Source organism: Hemicordylus capensis, chromosome 7 (assembly GCF_027244095.1).
Source record: "Hemicordylus capensis ecotype Gifberg chromosome 7, rHemCap1.1.pri, whole genome shotgun sequence".
NCBI classification, from domain to species: domain Eukaryota; kingdom Metazoa; phylum Chordata; class Lepidosauria; order Squamata; family Cordylidae; genus Hemicordylus; species Hemicordylus capensis.
The window spans coordinates 14446204-14467618 of record NC_069663.1 but is presented as its reverse complement, the minus strand read 5'-3'; the positions used below and the strand labels follow the sequence as shown (position 1 = coordinate 14467618).

The 21415-nt window shown below is 41.2% G+C and overlaps 1 protein-coding gene across 36 annotated transcripts in view; it reads right to left on the bottom strand.

Moving 5' to 3' along the window:
• The window catches only part of EPB41 (erythrocyte membrane protein band 4.1), a 161672-nt gene that overhangs the window by 41055 nt on the left and 99202 nt on the right, over positions 1 to 21415 (bottom strand). For 11 of the 36 annotated variants that reach the window (XM_053266903.1, XM_053266902.1, XM_053266919.1 and 8 more), the window contains 6 exons: positions 19576 to 19698; positions 18105 to 18230; positions 16219 to 16433; positions 11878 to 11919; positions 11043 to 11105; positions 4970 to 5149 (listed from right to left, as the gene is read on the bottom strand). In XM_053266903.1, coding sequence (XP_053122878.1) covers positions 4970 to 5149; positions 11043 to 11105; positions 11878 to 11919; positions 16219 to 16433; positions 18105 to 18230; positions 19576 to 19698 — 749 coding nt within the window. The remainder of the gene's footprint in view (positions 1 to 4969; positions 5150 to 11042; positions 11106 to 11877; positions 11920 to 16218; positions 16434 to 18104; positions 18231 to 19575; positions 19699 to 21415) is intronic. The other 25 variants (XM_053266912.1, XM_053266924.1, XM_053266914.1 and 22 more) reach the window with 13 other exon arrangements.

The window sequence follows — 21415 nt, the reverse complement described above, 5'->3', positions numbered from 1 at the left end:
GCTGCCATGAGTTTAAAAGCCAGCCTTGGCAGCGCTGCACAAGAGCACAGTTGTGCAACTACGTAAAACAGCATCTGTGCATTTGTGCATGGGAATTTAGATTGGGGAAAACAGGTTGCTCACCTGTAACTTCTGATCTGGTAGAGATCTGTCAACATACATAAGAATGATCATCCTCCATGGCAGTCATCCAAGGACTAAGGAACATGGCACTGGCATGCTGTGGGCGTGGAGGCGGGGCTCAGCTACCACGATGAGCTGCGGCATTTTACCGCAAGGTAATATGTACCGTCTAGGTAATATAAAAATGACCTGCAAACTTCCAAAAAGTGCATCGCACGTTCCAGAGGTGTAGAAGAATCCCTGAAAAATGTAGGGAGAACAATATCCTGATTGAGGTGGAATTCAGATACCACCTTGGGTATAAAGTCGGGATCCATACGCATGAGCACCTTATCAGGATAGATCATGGTTTATGGGGAGTCAATCCTCAAAGCTGTCAGTTCACTAACGCACTTTGCCATAGTTATGGCTAATAGGAAGGCCATTTTTGAGGTTACTAGATTGATGGGAGTAGTACTCATTGGTTCAAATGGGCTCTGGGTCAATGATGAGAGAACAAAGGATATGCTCTATGGTTCCACAGGAGGTGGGTATGCATTCATGAGGCCTTTCAGGAAGGCTCTACTTTCCGGGTGAGAGAAAAGAGTCTTACCACCACAGCCTGGATGTTTGGAAGAGAATGCCACCAAATGAACTATAAGGGACACATTAGACAAAACTTTGCGATTTCAAGATAGTCAAATAGAGGAGTACATCCTTAATGGTAGCTTGCTTAGGGTGAAAACCATGTACCCTGGCATAGGTCGTAAAACATAGCCATTTGCCAAAGTAGTTACATCTGGTGGAAGGCTTTCTACAGTTGAGCAAGATGTTACTCAGAAGCCAATTCACTATGCCATCAGATGGAGTGTGAGTATGTCTGGGTGTAGGATATGACCATTGTCCTGTGTCAGAAGATCGAGTTCTTGTGGCAATCTCTGGTACTCGTTTTCTGATAGTTTGAGTACCTGTGGAAACCATGGTTGTCTTGGCCACCATGGAGTCACTAGTATGTATGATGCTGGAGTAATCAGAAGACGTGCCACCATGTCGCTGGTCAACGGGTGTGGTGGGAACATGAATGGCATCTCCTGAGACCAGTCCATCTGGAAGGCATCCCCCAGTGATTGAGAGTCGTGGCCCACCCTTGAACAAAAACAGGTGCACTTTGTGTTTTCTGAAGTTGCGAACAGGTCTATCCAGTTGTTGAAGAGGGGAGCAATATATCCTGTTTTGATCTCTCACTTGAGTTGCTGCTGTTGCGTAAATGTGCCACTCAGATTGTCCGCTAGGATGTTGTCTAGTGGATGGCTACCAGGTAAACCTGATGCCTGATGCACCAGTGCCACAGTTGGAGGCTGAGAACGCAAAGGGCCCGTGACACTGTTTCACCCTGGTGGTTGACGTAAGCCAGGGCAGCGGTATTGTCCAACTACACCTGCACAACTTTGCCTTGTAGAAGTGATAAGAAGGCCTCCATCGCTTGGAAGATGGCTAGCAGCTCCAAGAAGTTGATATGAAACGGAGTTTGTTGTGGGGTCCACTTGCTTGGAATTTGATGGTTCTCACAGTTGCCAACCAAACTGAGGGAGTCAAGAGTCTGAAAAGGACCCCCCTCTAAGAGATTCCAGCCGTTTGACCACCATGAAAGGGAGTGTAGTATCTGAACTGGAATTTTCAGACACTTGTGCTGACAGTCAGCCAAAGTTGTAGCTTTCACATCTTCAAACGTACATAACATACTACTGTGTTGCAGGACGCCATGAGGCCCAAGAGTCATTGAATGAGTTGAGCCAGTTGCAGACATTGTCGGAATTCGTGAATCAGGTCTCTAATACACTCATAATGTTATTTGGGTAAGCAAGCCTTCCTGGTGACTGTGTGCAAGATTACCCTGATGTAGTTGATGATACACACCTGTTTTACATGGAACTTTTCCCAATTGACTTGGATCCCCAATAGGGATATGCATGGATTTGATTTGTGTCCGAATCTGTCCCCCTGAACCACCCCAGATACAATTTGAACTACTTATAAAGGTCCTAGGGGCACCAAATTTGGGTAGTGGGTAGGTCCCCATGGGTACCACCCAAATTTCAAGGCAGTGGGGCAATTGGTTGAATTTTAATAATTTTATTTAGTTTTTACTGATTTTGTATATTTCCACCATAGGAAATAATGTGGATTCGAAGTCACCCTAACCTAACCCTAACATGGATCCCCAGCTTTAATTTTAAAAGAAGAAAAAAAAGCTAAGCTCTAGCCCTTGTAGAAATGGAGTTGTGGAGCAAAATGTGCGGTTACTATTTTTCAGGGGGTTGAATTCTTTGGTGTGTAATAAACTTTCCTCATAATGAATCTCTATGAGGATTAATTGCACACCTTCATTTTTTCTGTTCATTCTGACTGTCTTTGGACAGTACCAACTGTCAACTGCCATTTGCCAACTACACCCCACACCCCATCCCACCCACACTGGGGTACTACTAACTTTTTAGGAATTTTTGAAGTGTTTAGATTCTTTGGTGTCTTCACCTTCATTTCTTCTGTTAATTTTGATCTCACTGCTTTGCGGGTGGGGGTGGGGAATTAGGGGCATCCCATGTGCCAACTATCCCCTAACTTGCAAGCCACTGGTCACTCAGTTTATATTTTAGGAATTTTTGAGGTTTTTAGACTCTTTGGTGTGTAATGAATCCTCATAAGGATTCATTATGAGGATAGGTTATTAGACACCAAAGAGTCTAAACACTTGAAAAAACCCTAGAACATAAACTGAGTAGTATCCCACTGCCTTGCGGGTGGGAAGGGGGTGTAGTTGGCACATGGCAGTTGACAGTTGGCACTGTCCAAAGACAGTCAAAATGAATAGAAGAAATGAAGGTGTGTAATAAATCTTCATAGGGATTCATTAAGGAAAAGTTATTATACACCAAAGAATCCAAACACTTGAAAAATAGTGACCACACATTTTGCTCCATAACTCCACTTCTACAAGTCAAATAAATGAAACAGTCCAGTGGTTTTTTGTGGGTTTTTTTTAAACCAGATGAACTCACAGAGAAAACACTCTGAAGAACTTTATCCAACAAGGAATGTCAGACCGAGGTCCGAATGCAATGGCGGTCGGAAAAGAACTGAGGAACAAGGTGCTGGCCCGCCTTTAAATAGCATGCTGTGGACGTGGAGGCAGGGTTTGATTGCCACAAGGAGCTGCAGCATCCTACCACGAGGGTCTGGCACAGGCGCAGAACCCCCCAGTCTTACAGATCTCGATCCAGATCAATGTATACTCCATTGCACAGTGGTGGTTGAGCAACTGTGCACTTGCACAACACCGCCAGGGCTGACCTTTTGTGTGCGCAGCATCACCGACCAATGACTTGCGCATAATGTAGGCCAATACCAGTTATTTTGAATTATATTTTATCCTGCCCCTCCAGTGCAATACTGCTTGAGATGGCTACAACGATAATATAAAATTAGCAAAATTAAGTTTAAAAACTAGCCAGCTACGCTTTTGTATTTTCTTTTTTAAATTTGTATTTCTTTATTCCCCCTTTTCCTATTTTCCCAATTTGTTTTCTGTATACAACGTTTATTTTTTATAAAGTAAAACTCATACACGTAGAACTAGGTTCTGTCTGGTTATAAAAGGTTCTAAAGGAATACTTGCAAAACTCTTCCCCATATACTAACACACATTAATTGTATACTGCACCCTAAGATCTTAAGAGAAACTTTAAAATAAACTGTTTGCCTGGAGCTGGGTGTGGTAGATTCCAGCTGCGTTGTATCAGGAAGACTCAAGCTGGACAGGTCTAGGGTTTGTTAGAGCCCTGAGTCTGGAGACTCTGGGTATCAAAAAAAGAATCTGAATATTATATATGAATATTTTAATGGTAATAAAGCTATGATTTGAAAACACTGAACAACTTTGCAAGAAATTATAACACTGGATCCATAAAAATATAACTATAAATCTCAGTGACTCTGGGCCAGTCTTCAACTGATAGGAGCCTACCGTAAAGGGATGGAGTGCTTCTTCAGTGAAATCAGAGCATGGAAATGTAATAACCCTTCAGTCCATCACATCCATCACCCCCAGCAGCATTTTATTTTATTGCAGCTGGGAATGATGGGAGTTGTAGTCCAGCAACAGCTGAAGAGCCTCAGATTAGCCACTTCTGCAATATATAATATAAAGATTTTATAGCAGTTCTCATCCTTTTGCTTGCATAAGAGATTCCACAAGCTCTTGAGCAAGCAAAACAACATAGGGGGATTTAGTTTCATTTTTCTCATGCAAAACTCTAACATGAGGTATAAAAATCTCCCAGCAAGCAGAAGAGACTTGACACATGCAGAAAGGCACCTTTCAATTTAACCAACAGCAGTCTAATTCTAAGTTTAGTAAGGATGTCAAACACAAAAACACACACATATTTTTAATGTATTACAAAAACTCAAGCTGTGTACCATTTTGTGGGCTGTGTCTTCAAAACATATACATATACATACTGTAGGTATTAAGGAAATGTAACCTAGCATGGTCTTTACTCACTAGAACTACTTTAAGTGAAAAGACTGTGTGTCACAATCTGATTGTCAGGTTCCAAACCCAAGACATCTGTAGTTCTCCTACAGTTCTGAGTAAGGCCTACTTTAGGAAATGCAGTTTGAAAACAAGGACAACAATAATCTAAAAGTTGAAAATACATCCTGTTCAATACACAGAATCCGCAACAATACCATAATACTCTTACTTCTACTTTAGTTCTTGCATTTGCTAGAGTCCTAAAACTGGTTTCGTTAAGAAGAGCAAAGCCAAACAAATCACCAGTACCATGCTATGTAAAGTACTCACTCCTTCTACTCCAGTGGGGATCTGTCCATTGATGTTAAGAGTCCTGAAGGGAGAATGAGTAGACAAGCGCTTGTCCCATTCACTGGGTCGTGGCTCAGGGACAGATTCCATAAAGTTTTTCTTCAGTTCACTGATGTTGGCATGGTGTTTCTTTATTTCTTCTTGAGTTTTATCTAAATCCTATCATTTAAGAAAAAATCCAAAACACAAGCCATAGATTGTATTAAAAGAATGCATTTATTGTTCCCTATGCGATCAAATTTGCTGCACAAAGCCGCTCAATCTCAACAAGCATGCATTGGGAACATCACCCTTCCCTTTAGCCCTCCCTCAAATTAAGATGGATATCCCTCAAATTAAGAGGGGTAAATTATACTAATGAATGAAAAGCATCCTCTAATAAATTGAAAATTGCTTCCAATGAAAAACTGTCGATACCAACACCACTAGGATTGCATTTCCATTTTCTTTGAGTTTCATAGATGATAACATTATTAGAAATCCCCAATGCACCACAAATACTGTTAGCATCTTTAACAGACTGGCTCCAGTATCTGTTTCGTCCTATGCTGTATGGTAGACTATTGAGCATAACAAAAGCAGCTTAGCTAAACTCTTTTTGCAAAGCATTAGCAGAAATTGGTTTAAAGCTGCACAAAAGGCACTTTCCAGAATGCGTCAAAAAGTAAGCTTTGCTTATTTGCTACCTCTCCCTTGCAGTGTCCACTGTAACGCAATTTGTTAGTGCTTTGATCTACAGTTTAAAAAGATACACAAAACAGTCCCCCTGGGACTGCGCCCCTTCAAAATGAGGGTGAGGGTTGCATGGTTCAATGTTCCCCATGTCAAAAAACTATGCCCATGGAAAAGTTGATCATATCAGGGAGAAGCCTTCTCCACCGTGTGCTAATTTTCTGTGCACAATCCCCCCCCCCACAATAGGAAAGTATTCAACCATGTAAGTCCCACTCTGCATTCTTGCTGCTGGAGTCAAATAACCAGACAGCAGTGTGTCAGGAAAGAGAGTCAAAGACATGACCTGTGGGGCTGGGGACAGTTCCAAGGTAGCACAAACACTGCTTTGAAAGGACACAGAATTGAATGTACATCTTGGTGCAGGATAAATGACTGCCCTAACTTCACTTCTCAATTGAGGACTGAAAGGAATGTCAGGGGTTAGTGCTCTGGCACAGAGCCTTGCATGTGATGACTCTGCATGGCTTCTAGCTTTGCCCTCTGCAATCACACATGAGAATTTTCAGGGAAGGCTGTGGCCTTGGATGAATGGTACACTGATACAGAAGAGAGTTCATACTCCCCAATGGAAAAATCTGAATTGCTAGTGTCTAGGTCAGAGTCTAGGGAAACATTATCCTTCTCACTGTGACTATATTTTGCCTTTGGGAATTGTGGGAGCTTTGAAGCAGGCTCCTTTGTCTCACGGTCAATACCCAAGTGCTAGGTCATAAGAATTCTGAAGAGATAGTGCCTCCGTGGGTAACACTGCATACATTTTCTGATCATGTAGGCTGGCTCTTATATCAAAATAGGTGGCATATTTCCTTTGTCTGCAAAAGCTGCTGTATTGGTCAACATTTTTTCCTCCACAAGACTTTGAGTATGCCTATATGGAAGATTTGGCAGAGTGAAAATACATAGGGGCCTTTGAAATACAAGCAATGGAAGATGATAAATCTTTGTCCTGAGAGTACAGCACTCTCATCTGCCTGTGATCTTCATCCAGGACGGAAGTGACCAGCTTGTTGTTCTCCTGAGTCAGGATTGGCCTTTCCACATATGGCATACTATATGTGCCTGCCTGTAATACAGGACCCAAGACACCAGATTGCCACCTTATGCACATATTGCTTCAGAGTATCCAAAATTTAATGCAAAATTCTGGTATTCAAAATTTAATGGACACCAGCCAGTGAGGGCCCCCTTCCAACCAGGGCCATATTAAAGGTCCATAATGTAAAGAATACTTGGATACAGGTATTGCTGATGCGTGGCTGATAAGCCACTGAATGAGAAGTCATTAACAAAATTAAGGCAAGGGTCACCAACTGCTGAGTGGAAAGAAGGCATGCTTTACTCTAAGAATTCTAGTCACAATGTTTGATTCCAGAACACTGTATGTACAGAAAAGTTGCCCTAGCCAAAACAGCCAATTTTTGTGTTTTCTGAGGCAGTTCTGTAAGACCCTTGTATTGAAAACGCCAGAAAAATAAAGTTGTCTGTGCTTCCTAGCTAGTCATGAGAAAACTACCTACAGGTGATCTTAGTCTGAAAGAGTAAAAAGCAAATTCTTTAACACACACCACTTCTTTGAAGGGCCTTATAGTGGTTTCAATTCAAGGTGAATAGCCTGGAAATGGCAGCAAGATCACAATTAAGTTTAATTGGGTTTTGTGAAATTCTTTTAATGGCCATCATGCTGAGGATTCACTTAAAATATTTCAGTGCTGGGCTGCACAACTTCGGCCCTTCAGCTGTTGTTGGACTACAACTCTCATCATCCCCAGCAAGAGTGGCCAATAGTCAGAGATTATGGGAGTTGTAGTCCCAAGAACTGCAGGAGGGCCAAAGTTGTGCTTCAGTGGATCACTTCTCTTTCCCAAATACAAATTAGACAGAACCATTCTACATGTCCCAGAAAAGAAAGACAAAGACAGAAAAATCAAACTGTCCGGGTAGTCAGTTTTTTGCTTCATGGCCTGTGAACACCTGCAACGAAACAGTTAAGGGTTAGAGTTCAGACTTGTGGAAAAAAAGTTAGTAGTTGGAATGAATCTTATGTGCTAAATAAACAAAGCATCATATGACAACAGGAGGAGAATAGTACTGAAAAGAGACAAGTGCATCAAGTTAAGAACCGCTACTAGAAGGAGATAATAGATTAAACAATTGGCTTAAGGACGGACTAAAAAGTCAAGGATAGAATCGTCACTGCCAGATGATCTCCTGTTGACTGGATTACAAACCATTTTACTGATGTCCAAAAGCTCTGCACTGCAGCAATCAAACCCAAAAGCTGCAAAGCACTGAATTAAGATTTGATAAAAGTAGTTAGTACATTAACAAAACAAAACATTGTTCAAGAAACTCCTATTAGCTGCTGTTTCTGTAATTGTGGATAAAACACATAACATGTAGGACTAAAGTCAGTATAAGAAGCCACACAACAGTTTCTCAATATAAATAATATATGATTGGCATGTTCAGCACTTCAAACCCCTCTAAGTTAAAGCTCCATTTAAAAAAATCTAACTTTTATGACTTAACAAGGAAGCCAAGATTGTTACAAGTAGCCACTGTGTGATAAAATGCAATGACTTTAGAGTTACTAGAAATGCAAATATTAGTACGTGGGAACATAGTGAGCAACACTCTGCAAGGAAAAGGGCTTAAATTAGCAGCTTTCCTTGAACATACGAGAGATATGTGCATTTCCTAAAACATGCAGTCAGCACAAATGTTTGTGATAACATTCTGTTTCCTGTTTCCATGTTTTTTTGGGAGACTAAAGTGAACTATTCTAGCATGAATGCTTTCAAACACTGGAATGAAACTTCTGTGCACTCTATTTTTGCCAAGATGTGGCTCAACTGATAACTGTGTTGATTCTTCCTTCTCATTATGCTGAAAGATGGACAATTATTCTGGTCTCTGACTTAATGGGCCTGGGCAGAACTACTTCATGATATGCTACATATATGTAGGGTGAAGTGTGTGTGGTCATTCAATAGCTATGTCTTTAGCATGTTTCCTAGGCTGGACCTCCTCTTCAATATCACTCCAAGCTTTGAAACCTGTCTGTTCCCTTTTAGATTCTAGTGATCAGCCTCCCCTCCCTCTAAAGCAGGGATTCTCAACGTTGGGTCCCCAGATGTTATTGGACTTCAACTCCCATAATCCACAGCCCCAGTGGTCTTTGGTTGGGGATTATGGGAGTTGAAGGCCAACAACATCTGGGGACCCAAGGTTGAGAACCCCTGCTCTAAAGAGTTAACACGAAGTGAACCCTGTCTTGACTGACAGGCTGGTGAACTCCAGGATTCAGCCAAGCAGCACAGCAGGTGGGTGGAACCTAGAGAGCTGTTGCCAGGAAGAAGGGAGTTCTTTGTTAGAGGAAGTTAGGCTGGAGGTGGACAGGAGGACATGTGGCCATGGAGGTTGGCTGAAGGAGAATAACTCTTTAGATCCTTGAAAGATAGGAAGGCAGGAAGCTTGAATTTTCATCAGGAGCTTGGTGAGTTCAAGGCAAGGAACCAGGGCTTATGACTTCGGGAAATTTAACATAGGGAACCGTTTGTTTAGTCAGGCTGGGCGTTGGGGATGTTATATTGCTTTGCGTGTGTGTGTGATCTGCATATTCTAGATACCGTTCTATTATAGTTTACCTGCAACATAACTGAAATAAAAACTAGCCTACGCTCACTACACCTAGGGTGTTGCAAAAGCCTCTGTAAACATTTAAGCATGCATTAAGATAACCTATTTTTGTAATCCTACTAAGTATTCTTAACTGTATCTAAAAGCTGAGAAAGCCTCAGACGGAATGAAGCCTCTCTGAGCTTTTTTTTAACTCAGGAAGTGGGGGCCCTGAAGGAGGATTTCTCTGGTGCAAACACATCCTCAAACGTTCAGCAGCTATCGGTTTTCTCACCACATGTAGGCTTGCATGTGGAAGATTTTTGTACTTGTCCAAGAGCCAAATTAAGAGAGTTTTTTTCTGGGTTATCCCACTCCAAGCCCAGAAGGTTTCCACAGACAAAAGGGGTGGTGGCGGCAGCATTTTGAACCTACCGATAACACAGAATAGTTTTAGGAGAAGTCTAGCCAGGCAGCTCAGTAGGGATGATTCAGCATTTCTTTCTCTCACGTGAGCTTGCTCTGAGACAAAGGCTGTAATTCGCTACATAGATAGAAAAAGAAAGGGCTGCAACCTAGAGAAAATCAGAACATACAGAACCAGGACTCTTATCTAGTCCTAGTTCAGAACAATGAACCAAAAAGAGTAAGGGTAGCTCAGCAGCAGTACTGGATAAATTATGGTTATGGCCCCTAGCATTCAAGAGCTAAGGCTAAGGCAGAAACACTACATGCCATTCTGCTAGATATACCACAATTTCCTAAGTGGACCGAGTTTAACTTGTGGGGAATACTGAACTCCATTTCTAAAGCATACAGACAAAGGCAGATAGCTTTGGATAATTCTCAGTTTGGACTCCTAGTACTGGAGGAAGATTATCTTCTACTCCCTAGTAATGGGGCTTGGTCTATGAAGTATAAAGTGGTGGCATCGCCAGGGAAAAATGTTGGGAGGCACAGAAGATGCAAAGTGATTTACTGGGTGGCAAAGTTCATCAACTTCGTTTCACATATATGATTTCCTAACTGCTTACGCAATTAATGCAACTCTCCGATTTAGCTGGGTGAAGAAACTGGCCCTATTCAGTCCAGCACAGCATCCCTCCAGTAGCTGTTGCTGGGGTCTCTCTCGCATTTCTTTTCAGAAAGAAAAATTCCTAAAAATTGTTAAATTCCTTTGGGGCAGGAAGCCATTTTCTCTCTCTTCTTTTTTTCATTCCTTCCAGTTGTGAACTTATTGTTGAAAAGCTGCATGTGAATGCTAAGAATAATAAATATTGTACTTGCCCAAGATAAATATTTATCCTCAAAATAGGAGTTTCAGGTAACAGAATGTGGTCACAAAATTCTATTTCAAAATCCTGGCTACGTTCTAGGTGCACCCCTAAGGGCACACTGATTTGGAGACTGCTATTAGTGCAAAACCACATAAGGAAGATATTTAGCTTTGAGACACACTTAAGTGAAGAACTATCCCAATCACATATTTTCAGGTAAATACAACAGAAAAAATCTAAACAAGAAGGAAAAATGGCTGCATAGTGTCATGTTTATTGTTGGCATGCAAAAGCATATTTTAACAGTTTCATGCAACAGCATGCAAAAACAAGTGCAGCAGCAGAGGAGGAAAAAGAGTTCAGCAAAGAATGCAGAAGGTCCAAGCAAACTCAACTGAAAGAAGCTTCAAAGTCATACAAACCTCCAACATTAAATTGCTATGCCTTATATAAATGTTTTCACCATCTAGTCTCTTTGATCTTTTCTGTGAAAGTGAAAGAAAAGGGGGGGAACAAAAAAAAAAAGCACAAAAAAAATTAAAGGGTTGTTCTTGCAGGATTTGCAAATTGGAAACCGAAAAAAGGATAAACAAACATTTGGAGAGCGGTGGTATGCCAATGGGGCATGGAAGTCTGGAGCCACAAGAACGTATGGAGTATCTGAGGAAATGTAAGGTCGTGCTCATGATCATGGGAGAATGTAATGAGTTTCCTTTAAAAAGACAGTCCCCAGAGCTTCACTGTGCTTTGGCTGTTGCAAGCCACCTCACAATAGATACACAATCCATATTTTCCTTAGAAGGCAATTAAGCTACACAGCTGCGCAGGACATCAGGACTGTCCTCCTGGATTCTGAGTGCTGCAAAATGAGTGTTATTTTTAAAGCCAAAACATACATTTGTTTTGAATATATTTGTGCATAATCTGAAAAATCATCAGCTCTCTTTCTCATCAAATTACTTTTTCAGTCAAGCATCTTGCATTTCCTGAAATGCTGAATGCTCAGAGTTCTCAGGAAACTTTTGCTAGGGTTTTGTAAAGAACTGCAAAATGTAAAGTATAATAAAAATATGTCTTGAGATTTTTTAAAAAAACTTTTGAACAGTTTGAGGAACAAACTAGGCCATCTTACTGATAAGAAGCATTTTCTGATCAAAATAAGAGCACACGAAGAAAGGGAACACTGTCTTTTTAAAAAATGTCATATGCATGAATGATATGGGAACTCTGCTTGATGAAAATGAAAAAATAGCTAACCTTCCTCATTCTTATTGGGTCTTCCTCTTTTTCTGCACGCTGCTGGTTTGTGAGAATTAAAAAAAGAAAAAAGTGGGTTCATTTATTTATTTTTGGAATGTTCATGTTTCAGCCTTTTAAAAAAATGATACAAGCAACCTAACCAGACAAACCTGGGGGTGGTCACCATTAGTGGTGGGTACTGATACTTCAATATGCACTTTCCCCACCTAAATTAAGAAATAAAGTGGTAAAAACATTTTTATTTTTTTTTTGGTTAGTAGGATTTTGGAAACAGCTTTGTTTCAAAAACATTTGCTCGTTTTTGAAACATGGTGTAAACATGCATTAATTAACATGCAGTCCTCTGAAGGGGTACAGAAATAAGTGACACCATACCTGACAGTGACAATTTGTTAGTTCAACACAAACTCCGCACTTTAAAGGCTCCAAATACTTCCTCCCAACATTTTTGCTATAAGAATATTTCTTAGCAAGTATTCATATACATTTTATATGGGTCTCCAGTTGAAAACATGTCTAAAGTTTTGAGTACTGTAATAATTGTGTCAAAGGTAGAAAACACGGAGCTTTATGAGAAAATTGTACTTATATTGTCTTATATTGTACTTGAGGCACTGAAAGCTCTGACACTGGTTGGGGACAGGTCATGTGATGGTTTGGAATGGACAGTTATCCAGTAAGTAGCTTGCAGCCCAGTTTCGGTCAGGAAAGAGAAAGTTGTCAATTTGGCTGGTATTAAAGCCCTAAACTGGTCCCTCTTGTGGGATCTGTACACTGCTCCTATTACAAAACTGCTGGGACTAGCTTTAGGCTTATTGTGTATGACCCCAGGCTACCAACTGAATACCTCAAGAGGCAATTCTGCCATGTGAGGCCCTATAAAGCCCTGGCTTCAGAGTTAGCGCCTCAGCAAGTATTTCCTGTAACAGGGATACCAAGATGTTGTTGATTATAACTCCCATCATCCTCAACTACAATGGTCTTTGGCTAGGGAGGCTGGGAGTTGTAATTAACAATGGAAACCCTGTTAGAGGGAACACTCAACTTAGGCTAAGCAACTTGCCAGATGGAGTAATGCCTTCCTTCATCTTCTTTTCCTTGACCGTCATCCCTATCTGACTTCATCCTCACATCTACTTCTGACCCTTTCAACTCTGTACTGCTGCTCTGAATCCCAGCTCCCGATTGATTTTGACCATGCTCTTGACCTTGGTTTGCTCACTCTGGAATTCTGCCGTCTGCCTGGAACAGATTAGGTACCTCTCTCTAGCCCTTGGATGCTGGTCTCCCTGCTCTGGAACTCAACTTTCCCCCTTTTAGAGCCACTGTCTGTTCTAGCCCGGGAGCCAACTCACTGAGGCCTGACAGGCAGTAGCCTGAAAAGCAGGAAGCCAAGGAAACAATGGATAGTGAAAGGCTGTTAACTAATCCAAAAAATAAGAAACATAAGATGGCCGCTAGAACCTTCTGGAAGCATTAGCAGAAGTGTTCACAGTTCTATAACAGCAAGTAGATCCTGTAGCAAGTTCTTATACTTGTGCAAGTGGAAAAACATTTTTAGATTTTCTCGTGCAATGTTCTAGCATGAGGTGTAGAGCAACCACCTATCAAAAGGAAGATGCCTTCACATGTGGAAGGTATTCTGGATTAAGCCCATGGAGATGAAGGAATGAGGAGAACGTAGAACTGGGGAAAAACCACACACAGGGTGTAGCGACAGAAGGAACTGCAGAATATTGACAGGCATCTTAGGAAGGTTTAGAGGGCTGTGGACTATGAGCCGGTGAGCCACGGAACATGGGAGTGATTAGGCCTAGACCAGGGCAAGGGAATTCCCTCAATTGTGGCTTTGACCATCAATATAGATTTATGACCTGGCAACCTTAAAGAGGTGATGTGTGTCAAGAACAGTGAGGAGGGTGGCTGAAATTCACATTCCTGATTAACTAGCCTCTTTTTTTGCACACACGCTGCAGGCTTCTGATGTTCAAAAGGATTTTAAAACATCTGCATGCCATATGGCAAGTTATTTTTGAGAAGGGTTTTAAAAGCAGCTTGTGAAATAGGACACAGGAATCTGCTGTTCAAATAAAAAAAATCCCATTAGGTTTGACCAGTGTATTGAGACAATTAAAAATGCTCTGGGGATCTCAATCATAGACTGTTTAATATAGCACAGTAAAATATATATGGGAGGAAAAGATTTTTAGAAGGCCTAGAATAGATTATGTTCTTCTATTGATTCAACAACAAATAATCCCAATATATTAGGCATTATATCTTCCCTAAGACCAGCTCTCTTAGGGAAGAGAGCTGGTCTTGTGGTAGCAAGCATGACTTGTCCCCTTAAGCTAAGCAGGGTCTGCCCTGGTTGCATACTAAAGGGAGACTAGAAATGTGAGCACTGTAAGATATTCCCCTTAGGGGATGGAGCCGTTCTGGGAAGAGCATCTAAGCTCCAAGTTCCTTCCCTGGCATCTCCAAGATAGGGCTGAGAGAGATTCCTGCCTGCAACCTTGGAGAAGCCGCTGCCAGTCTATGTAGACAATACTGAGCGAGATGGACCTATGGTCTAACTCAATATATGGCAGCTTCCTATGTTCCTATATTACCTTTAAAAGGCACTTTAACAACATAGTCCAGGGCACTTTAGGCATGTCCTAGAACTTGCAATTTCCCATGAGATTTTTTTTTACTTTTTCCTTTCCCCCTTTGAAGAGTAGCTTCCTGTGCTATAACACAAACTACTGCTGAAACTCCTCCTTCTAACAGAGCTCTCAAAAATTCAAAAGCAAATCAAAACTCATCTTAAACAATCCTCATATAACATTATAAAACAAAACATTCAATATCAGCATGATATCCCAATCAAACAAGTTGGCCAATTCTTTGGATCCCAGCTTAAGAACAATATACCTATTCAAATACCATTCCTTGCAGACACAGGGCACAATTTAACCAGATTTAACAGAGCCAGCATGGTGTAGTGGTTAGAGTGCTGGACTAGGACCAGGGAGACCCGAGTTCAAATCCCCATTCAGCCATGAAACTAGCTGGGTGACCCTGGGCCAGTCACTTCTCTCTCAGCCTAACCTACTTCACAGGGTTGTTGTGAGGAGAAACTCAAGTATGTAGTACACCGCTCTGGGCTCCTTGGAGGAAGAGCGGGATATAAATGTAAAATAATAATAATAACAACAACAACAACAACCACCAGTGATGCCATGTCACTGCCAGTGGAGGGAGTGCAAGGAAAATTGTCTGAAGGGCTGCAGCAATCTTTGTAAGATTTTGAAGATCAAAAATGGTTTAGAATCAGATCTTTGAGAATGAGAAAAGGATCCCTTCTTGCTTCCACCCATAATAGTTTTCATGCTGAGCACAATGAGATAGTGAAAGCACATTTTACGATCAAAATCAGTGGGATTTAAACAATTTATCCTACTAGATTTCAATAGGAGTTTCAAATGTTTAAACCATCTCAAGACTGTATCCAACCCCCTTGAAAAACAGCACCAGATGGGTCTGACTGCACAAGAAATCCATGTTGTCTTGTGGGCACCAATGAAGTCATGCGCAAATCGGGGGATGAGGCTGTACCTCAGTGACAAAGCACACACTTTGAAATCAGTAGGTATACTATCTGGCATCTCCAGGTAGAAAAACCATTGTCCGAAACTCTGGAAAGCTGCTGCCAGTCAGAGAAGACCATACTGAGCTTGATGGACCAATGGCCTGACCCAGCAAAAGGCAATTTCATATGATCCATCTGATGGCAGGATCCCTTGCAACGTCACAGAGAATGCTGGATCCTAGGAGGCCATGTGGCTGTCAGGGAAGAGGCAGATGGTTAGACAGCTCTCCAACTGCTGCTAAACACAGCTTGAGGAGAACATCATCCTGGGTAGTGAATCATACTCAGGTGAGCAAAATGACAAACGGGTGGTATGTCTACAGTGCCGATGTGGTAAACTTAGCATATGAAGTGGGTGGGGGCAGGGGGAGGGAAGGGGAATCTTCGAAGGGTCCTGACCAGTGATGAGAGAAATTATCTAGACACCAAAAATGATCCTGAAGAGTTCTGGGCTGAAGTATTTTTTAGTGTCAGGAGGCAGTGGCAGCAGGACTGGGCAGGTGCTGTAACCACTCCTGTAGTCAGAGGCCACAAATGGGAAGTGTGGGCAATTGGGCATCCAGAGAATAACTTCACAAGCTACTTATGGCAGCAAGATGGCCAGTCCTGAATAGAATCAAATCTCACACAAATGATCCTCCGGGATTACACTTCACTCTCACACAAACCAATGTTAAATGGTTAACTGTTGTGGCCTAACATACCTGAAATCCTTCAGCAGGCTCTGTTTTGGCCTTCTCTGGTAATGTTTCTTCGTATTTTACTTCTTTTCTTAGTGTTTCCTTTTCTGCTTTAGCGATGGCCGATTCCTTGCTAGCAGATGCAGCTGCTGGAGGAATTGGTTCAATTGCATGACTCTGAGCAATGGCCGGTGCAGATGTAGGGCGTGGGCTTCGGTCAGGTGTAACCACTGCTACTGCTGAATTAGAAAAAAAAATTCTCAAGAAGGCACAATTCAGAGTAAAATAAACATTTCATGATTCTGATCCCACCACCATCACCAAAGGAAGGGGGGAAAGGAGAAAAAAGCGTATTTCAAGTCACAGCACTGCAAAAGAAAGATGTGCAAAGCAGCTGATATATTTAGCACCAAACAGTAGTTTATTTGAATAGATATTGAACCAACAGGTTAGGATAGCAAACTCTAATTTTGCTCAAGAGCCTCACACAAATGCTAGTCAATACTACACCATATAAAGTTTATAATGCACATACTTGAAATATAGAAACAGCTAATTGCTGTGTACATAATATTGTTATATTAACCTGCTACTGCTGTTAACCTAGTTATACCCAGACAAGAAAGTCGGAGTCCCTGGAAGAGAGAGAGAACCTTCCTCCGAATACAAATGTGTTTTATAAATTTTTTGCCCACCTGAAAACTAACAGACATCTCCCTGTAAAAAATGGTGGTGGGTCCAAACACATGATGCAACTTTCACGGTATTGGAGCCTTTGCAATACAATGTCTTCCTGTACAGCAAAGGTACTAGGTTACATGGGAATTCAGCTCCCTCCCACATTGTGAACATGATGCCGGAAACTCCATATCCACGATTTGACTTCTTGCACCAGCTTCTCCCCTCCTGGAAAATGGAGCAATGATGGCATGAGATGCCACATCATGGGCTTTTTCCTCTTATGATATGGAGCATCTAATGTTTGCAGTGTGGGAAGCAGCTAAACAGCAGTGGTTCTCTCATTGCAATGGTAGCTTCAGAAGAGATTCTAGAAGTACTGAGGCAACTACAGAACTTATAATAGCAATGTTTTTTTGCCATGGATAACAAATGCCAATTCTGGCTATAGACGTTCATTCAGAAATTCTTAGTAGTCTGCTATATCTTCTGACTTATTTGCCTCATAAGTCATTTTATCAAAGCCTAAATTTAGAAACAGTTTGATAAATTCAGTATACTTGATCATCAAACTAAACTATGCAAAGTATGGTCTTTGTACAGCAACCCTTCCAACACTCTAGACGTGGCACTTTAGCACTAAAGAGGAACTGCAGAAGTATGCTTAAGAGGCTGTGAGCAGGCTACAGGATTGTGAGCTTCCTCATCTCTCCGTTATGTCTGTGCTGGCCACCAAAGGCACACACTTCTCCCACCGTGGACCTACTCCATAGAAACACTGTAAGTTCAAACATGCTTATCCTCATGGATCATGCAATTGCTCTGGAGCATGATGAGAACAGGCAGGGAACCAGTGCAACACGAGCATCTCAGAACATGCGTACCACAAAGGTTAGAATTGCATCCAATCACATCTGATCACTTCCATAGTCAGGTTCATGGATGCTCCCTAACTTCCACAATGCCAGACAGTGTAAAAAGAAACAGTAGTCATTTTAATTCTTCAATAAAGTTACACAATATTACACTGCTTGACAGCACTATTGCTCCTTTGGCATTCTCACACTGTTGGGAATGCCATGCCACTGTTAAGTGTTGCTCACTGTAATAGGGCCCTAGTGAATTCTTATGTGGTAGATGAGAGAGAGAGAGAGAGAGAAAATGCACACACAGCCAGGCTTAGTAGGGGAGCAGATCAGCCACACAGGTGTGAGAAGCCATTACTGCTATACCTGACTCCTCGTGAATAGTTTCAAGTAATGCTGGCCTTTGCTCTACATCCTGCACCACAATTGCTTTTTCTTCTTCTTTCTCTTCTTTTATTGTGCTTATTTCAAATTTTTCAAGAACATGTTCAGCTAAAAAAAGTTATGTATGCATTTAACAATTTGAAAGACTAAAGGAGGTGGGGGGAGATGACCAGGCGCAAATCTGCAGGCAGAACATGACTTGCCTGATAAAACTTAGTACTCATTTTAAAAAAATTTTAAAATAGGATCCCAGTAATGTCCTCTAACTTGCTCAACAAATCATATACTACAGACAAAAAAAGCAAAAGGTTGTTTGATGTATTTATAAAAGTTGCATATTTCATATTTGGAAAGTTCCTCAATGTGTTAGTAATAAACAAACAAGTCACCAGGCATGCACACACTGCCTATAAAGGATCAAACTTGTTTAGTAAAGACTCAGCCTCTATTTATTTATTTATTATTATTGATTGATTGATTGATTGAATGGATTGGATTGGATTGGATTTGTATATCGTCCTTCCAAAATGGCTCAGGGCGATTTAAATACATTTAAAAATGTATTGACAGTCCTTACACACAAGCCACTCATTACAAACTCCTTATTCCCCAAATTTTGCTTCCCACCCCTAATTCAAGGAGAAACAGTTTGAAAGTAGGACCTGCGGGTACACAGTTTTAAAGAACTGCACAATGCACTCTTGCACAACACTGATGGGGTGGGGCTGCCTGCAACGTTCGAGGCAGCGCTGGCTAATCATCAATGCGGGTGCTGCATTGCCCATCGTGTGGGCCACAGACTACTGTAACAACTTGTTGGTGAAGGCATATGAGAACCTAATACTTAGTCTGCAAACCAACAGTTATTCCTTTCTGCTGCTTTACAAAGAGCAGGTATTTTGGACTGCATCATGATAAAAGTAACAAGCCTAGTCAAAAGCTGTATCAAATATAAACAAGCTTTAAGTTATAATATAAACCAATGTCCCTTGTGTAGCCCCAAGGAAGGGAATGTGCAAAGTCAGCTGTGTGGAACAGGTTCTGCATATGGAAGAGAAGATGGATGCAGCTCAACTTCCTTGTACAAAGTTCTTGCACAAGGAAAAACAACTTCATTCAATACAGAAGCCTTCTTTTCCTCTTGAGGAAGTAGATCTCTGAATCCTGGCTAAGATGTCTTAATAGAAAAGCTTGTTTGTATTACCCTGTTAATACCTACATTTCTTGAACTAGTCATTTGTTTCTGCTCTTTTGAATTGGCTAGCAATACCTCCTGGCTTAAGTGAGTTAACAGTAGCACTGGAAAAAAAGAAATGCAGGAGAATGCTTCTGCACCTCTGCTTTATATTACAGTACTGCTTACAAACAAGAGAAGGGAGGAAAAGCAGCAGACTTAGGCACCATAGTAGCAAACACCAAACCATGCTGAAGTGAGAAGCTGTCACACTTGTACCTGATGGTTTTTTAAATGGTTCGACTAATTTTGTTTCTGGAGCAGGTACTTCAATCACTTCCAAGCTCACCACTTCCTCAGTCACTATTGGTTTCTTTCCAATATTCTCAACAGTATCCTTTTCTAGAAAAATTTCATGGTTAATATACCACCAGTGAGACTGTGGGGGAAAATCCCTCTATTTTATTTATTTATATTTTACACCATCCCAAACTTGCATCTCTGGGCAGTCTACAACAATGTTGGAGTCATAACTCCATTGTCAAAATGTTGGAGTTACATTGTGAGGCTGTGGGCAGGGCACTGCTTATGTTGTAGCTATGTCCAAAAACTAGTTTGTTAAAGGTGCTATACAAATATTAAAGTGATGACACCACTTTTAAACACAAGCACACACTTGAAGGTAGTACATTGTAATTTTCTCTTTTGAGCCACTTATGACGTATACTGCCCATCACAGTTCTGCCATTTGCCTAATGAAATAGCCAGGGCTCAGGAAATCCACTAGTCTACTTGTCTGTGATGAGTGAACAATGATAGCTGGTGAGCAAAAAAAAATCTTGACAAATAATGTACCAACACAGCTCGATGAGTAAAAAATTGTTGGGCTGTGAAAAGAGCCAACATTTCTTGACACCTGGAAACAGTACAAAAGGGCATGCTTCTGTCTGAACGAGGATGGCATTATAGAAGAATGCCAGTTCCTCAAGCACCTTTGTTTAGCCTTGCAGTGTGAAGTGTTACTACAGCAAGAAGTAAATGGAAAATGGAAAATAACTCATCCCCTCCATGCACACACAGAAGTGTCTGACATGAGCAACTCTTAGTTTGGAGGTAAGTCACTAGAATTATAAAGAAAGCTGAATTAATGCAAAAGGGAAAATCAAAGAATAAGCCTACATCATTTGTATATTTAAAAAAATATGAGCGCCTTGTACCAACAGGCAACATACTTTAATTAGATCCTGTTGGTTATAATAATGGCAGAATAAAAGGTTAATGTGAAGAAGAAAAATTGAACTCTAGTTCCAGACCCATTATGAGAGAGTTCATTCATTACTAGAGGAAAGGACTAGGCTAGTATAACAAATACACTCAAATATATATTAGGGGGGAAACGTGATGTTTAGAAACTACATAACTTCTTTAAAAAAGTCTTAACAATCTTGCCTTAAGAGACACAATTAATCTTTGGTAAGAAAATTCAGAAGTCCCCATGAATAGTAGACTTCAAACAGTATTAAAAGAAGCAAAATGTGTCCTGTGTTCCAAGTAGGGACATGCACAAACCAGTTCGGCGGTCCTTTTCTCGAGTGCCAAACTGGTTTGGAAGTCTGACATTCAAGCTGGTTCAGAGGTGGGGGGCCTGTAAGGAGCAGGGAGGGTGCCCTTACCTGCATCACCGCTTTTGCCCACTGACGATACGCATCAGTCACTTCCAGTATGACTGTGACCGGGGCTGCAGGGAGGTATGCTGCAGCCCCACAGCAATGATTTTGGGGAGAACACCGGTAAGCGCACCTTCCCTGCCCCTTAAAGGCCACCCCCCTGGCTCTCGGGAGTGCACAAACCAGTTTGTGCACATCCCTAGTTCCAAGGAGAATTTGAAGATATTATTATATATGCGATCCTAAAACTATTTTCCAGTACAGTAATTAAAAAAGCATTTTAATTTGAAAATGTTAATGCAGGGGAAGCTCTATTTCAAGATCTCTTCTTTCAATTACACTCTGTTTCAGGCTGATCAAGTGATTAAATATTTCTGCTGCAGTCATTTGACAATTAGTCAAACATGCAAAGTATTTATCCTGATCCACTACTACACTGGTGCAAGCACTTT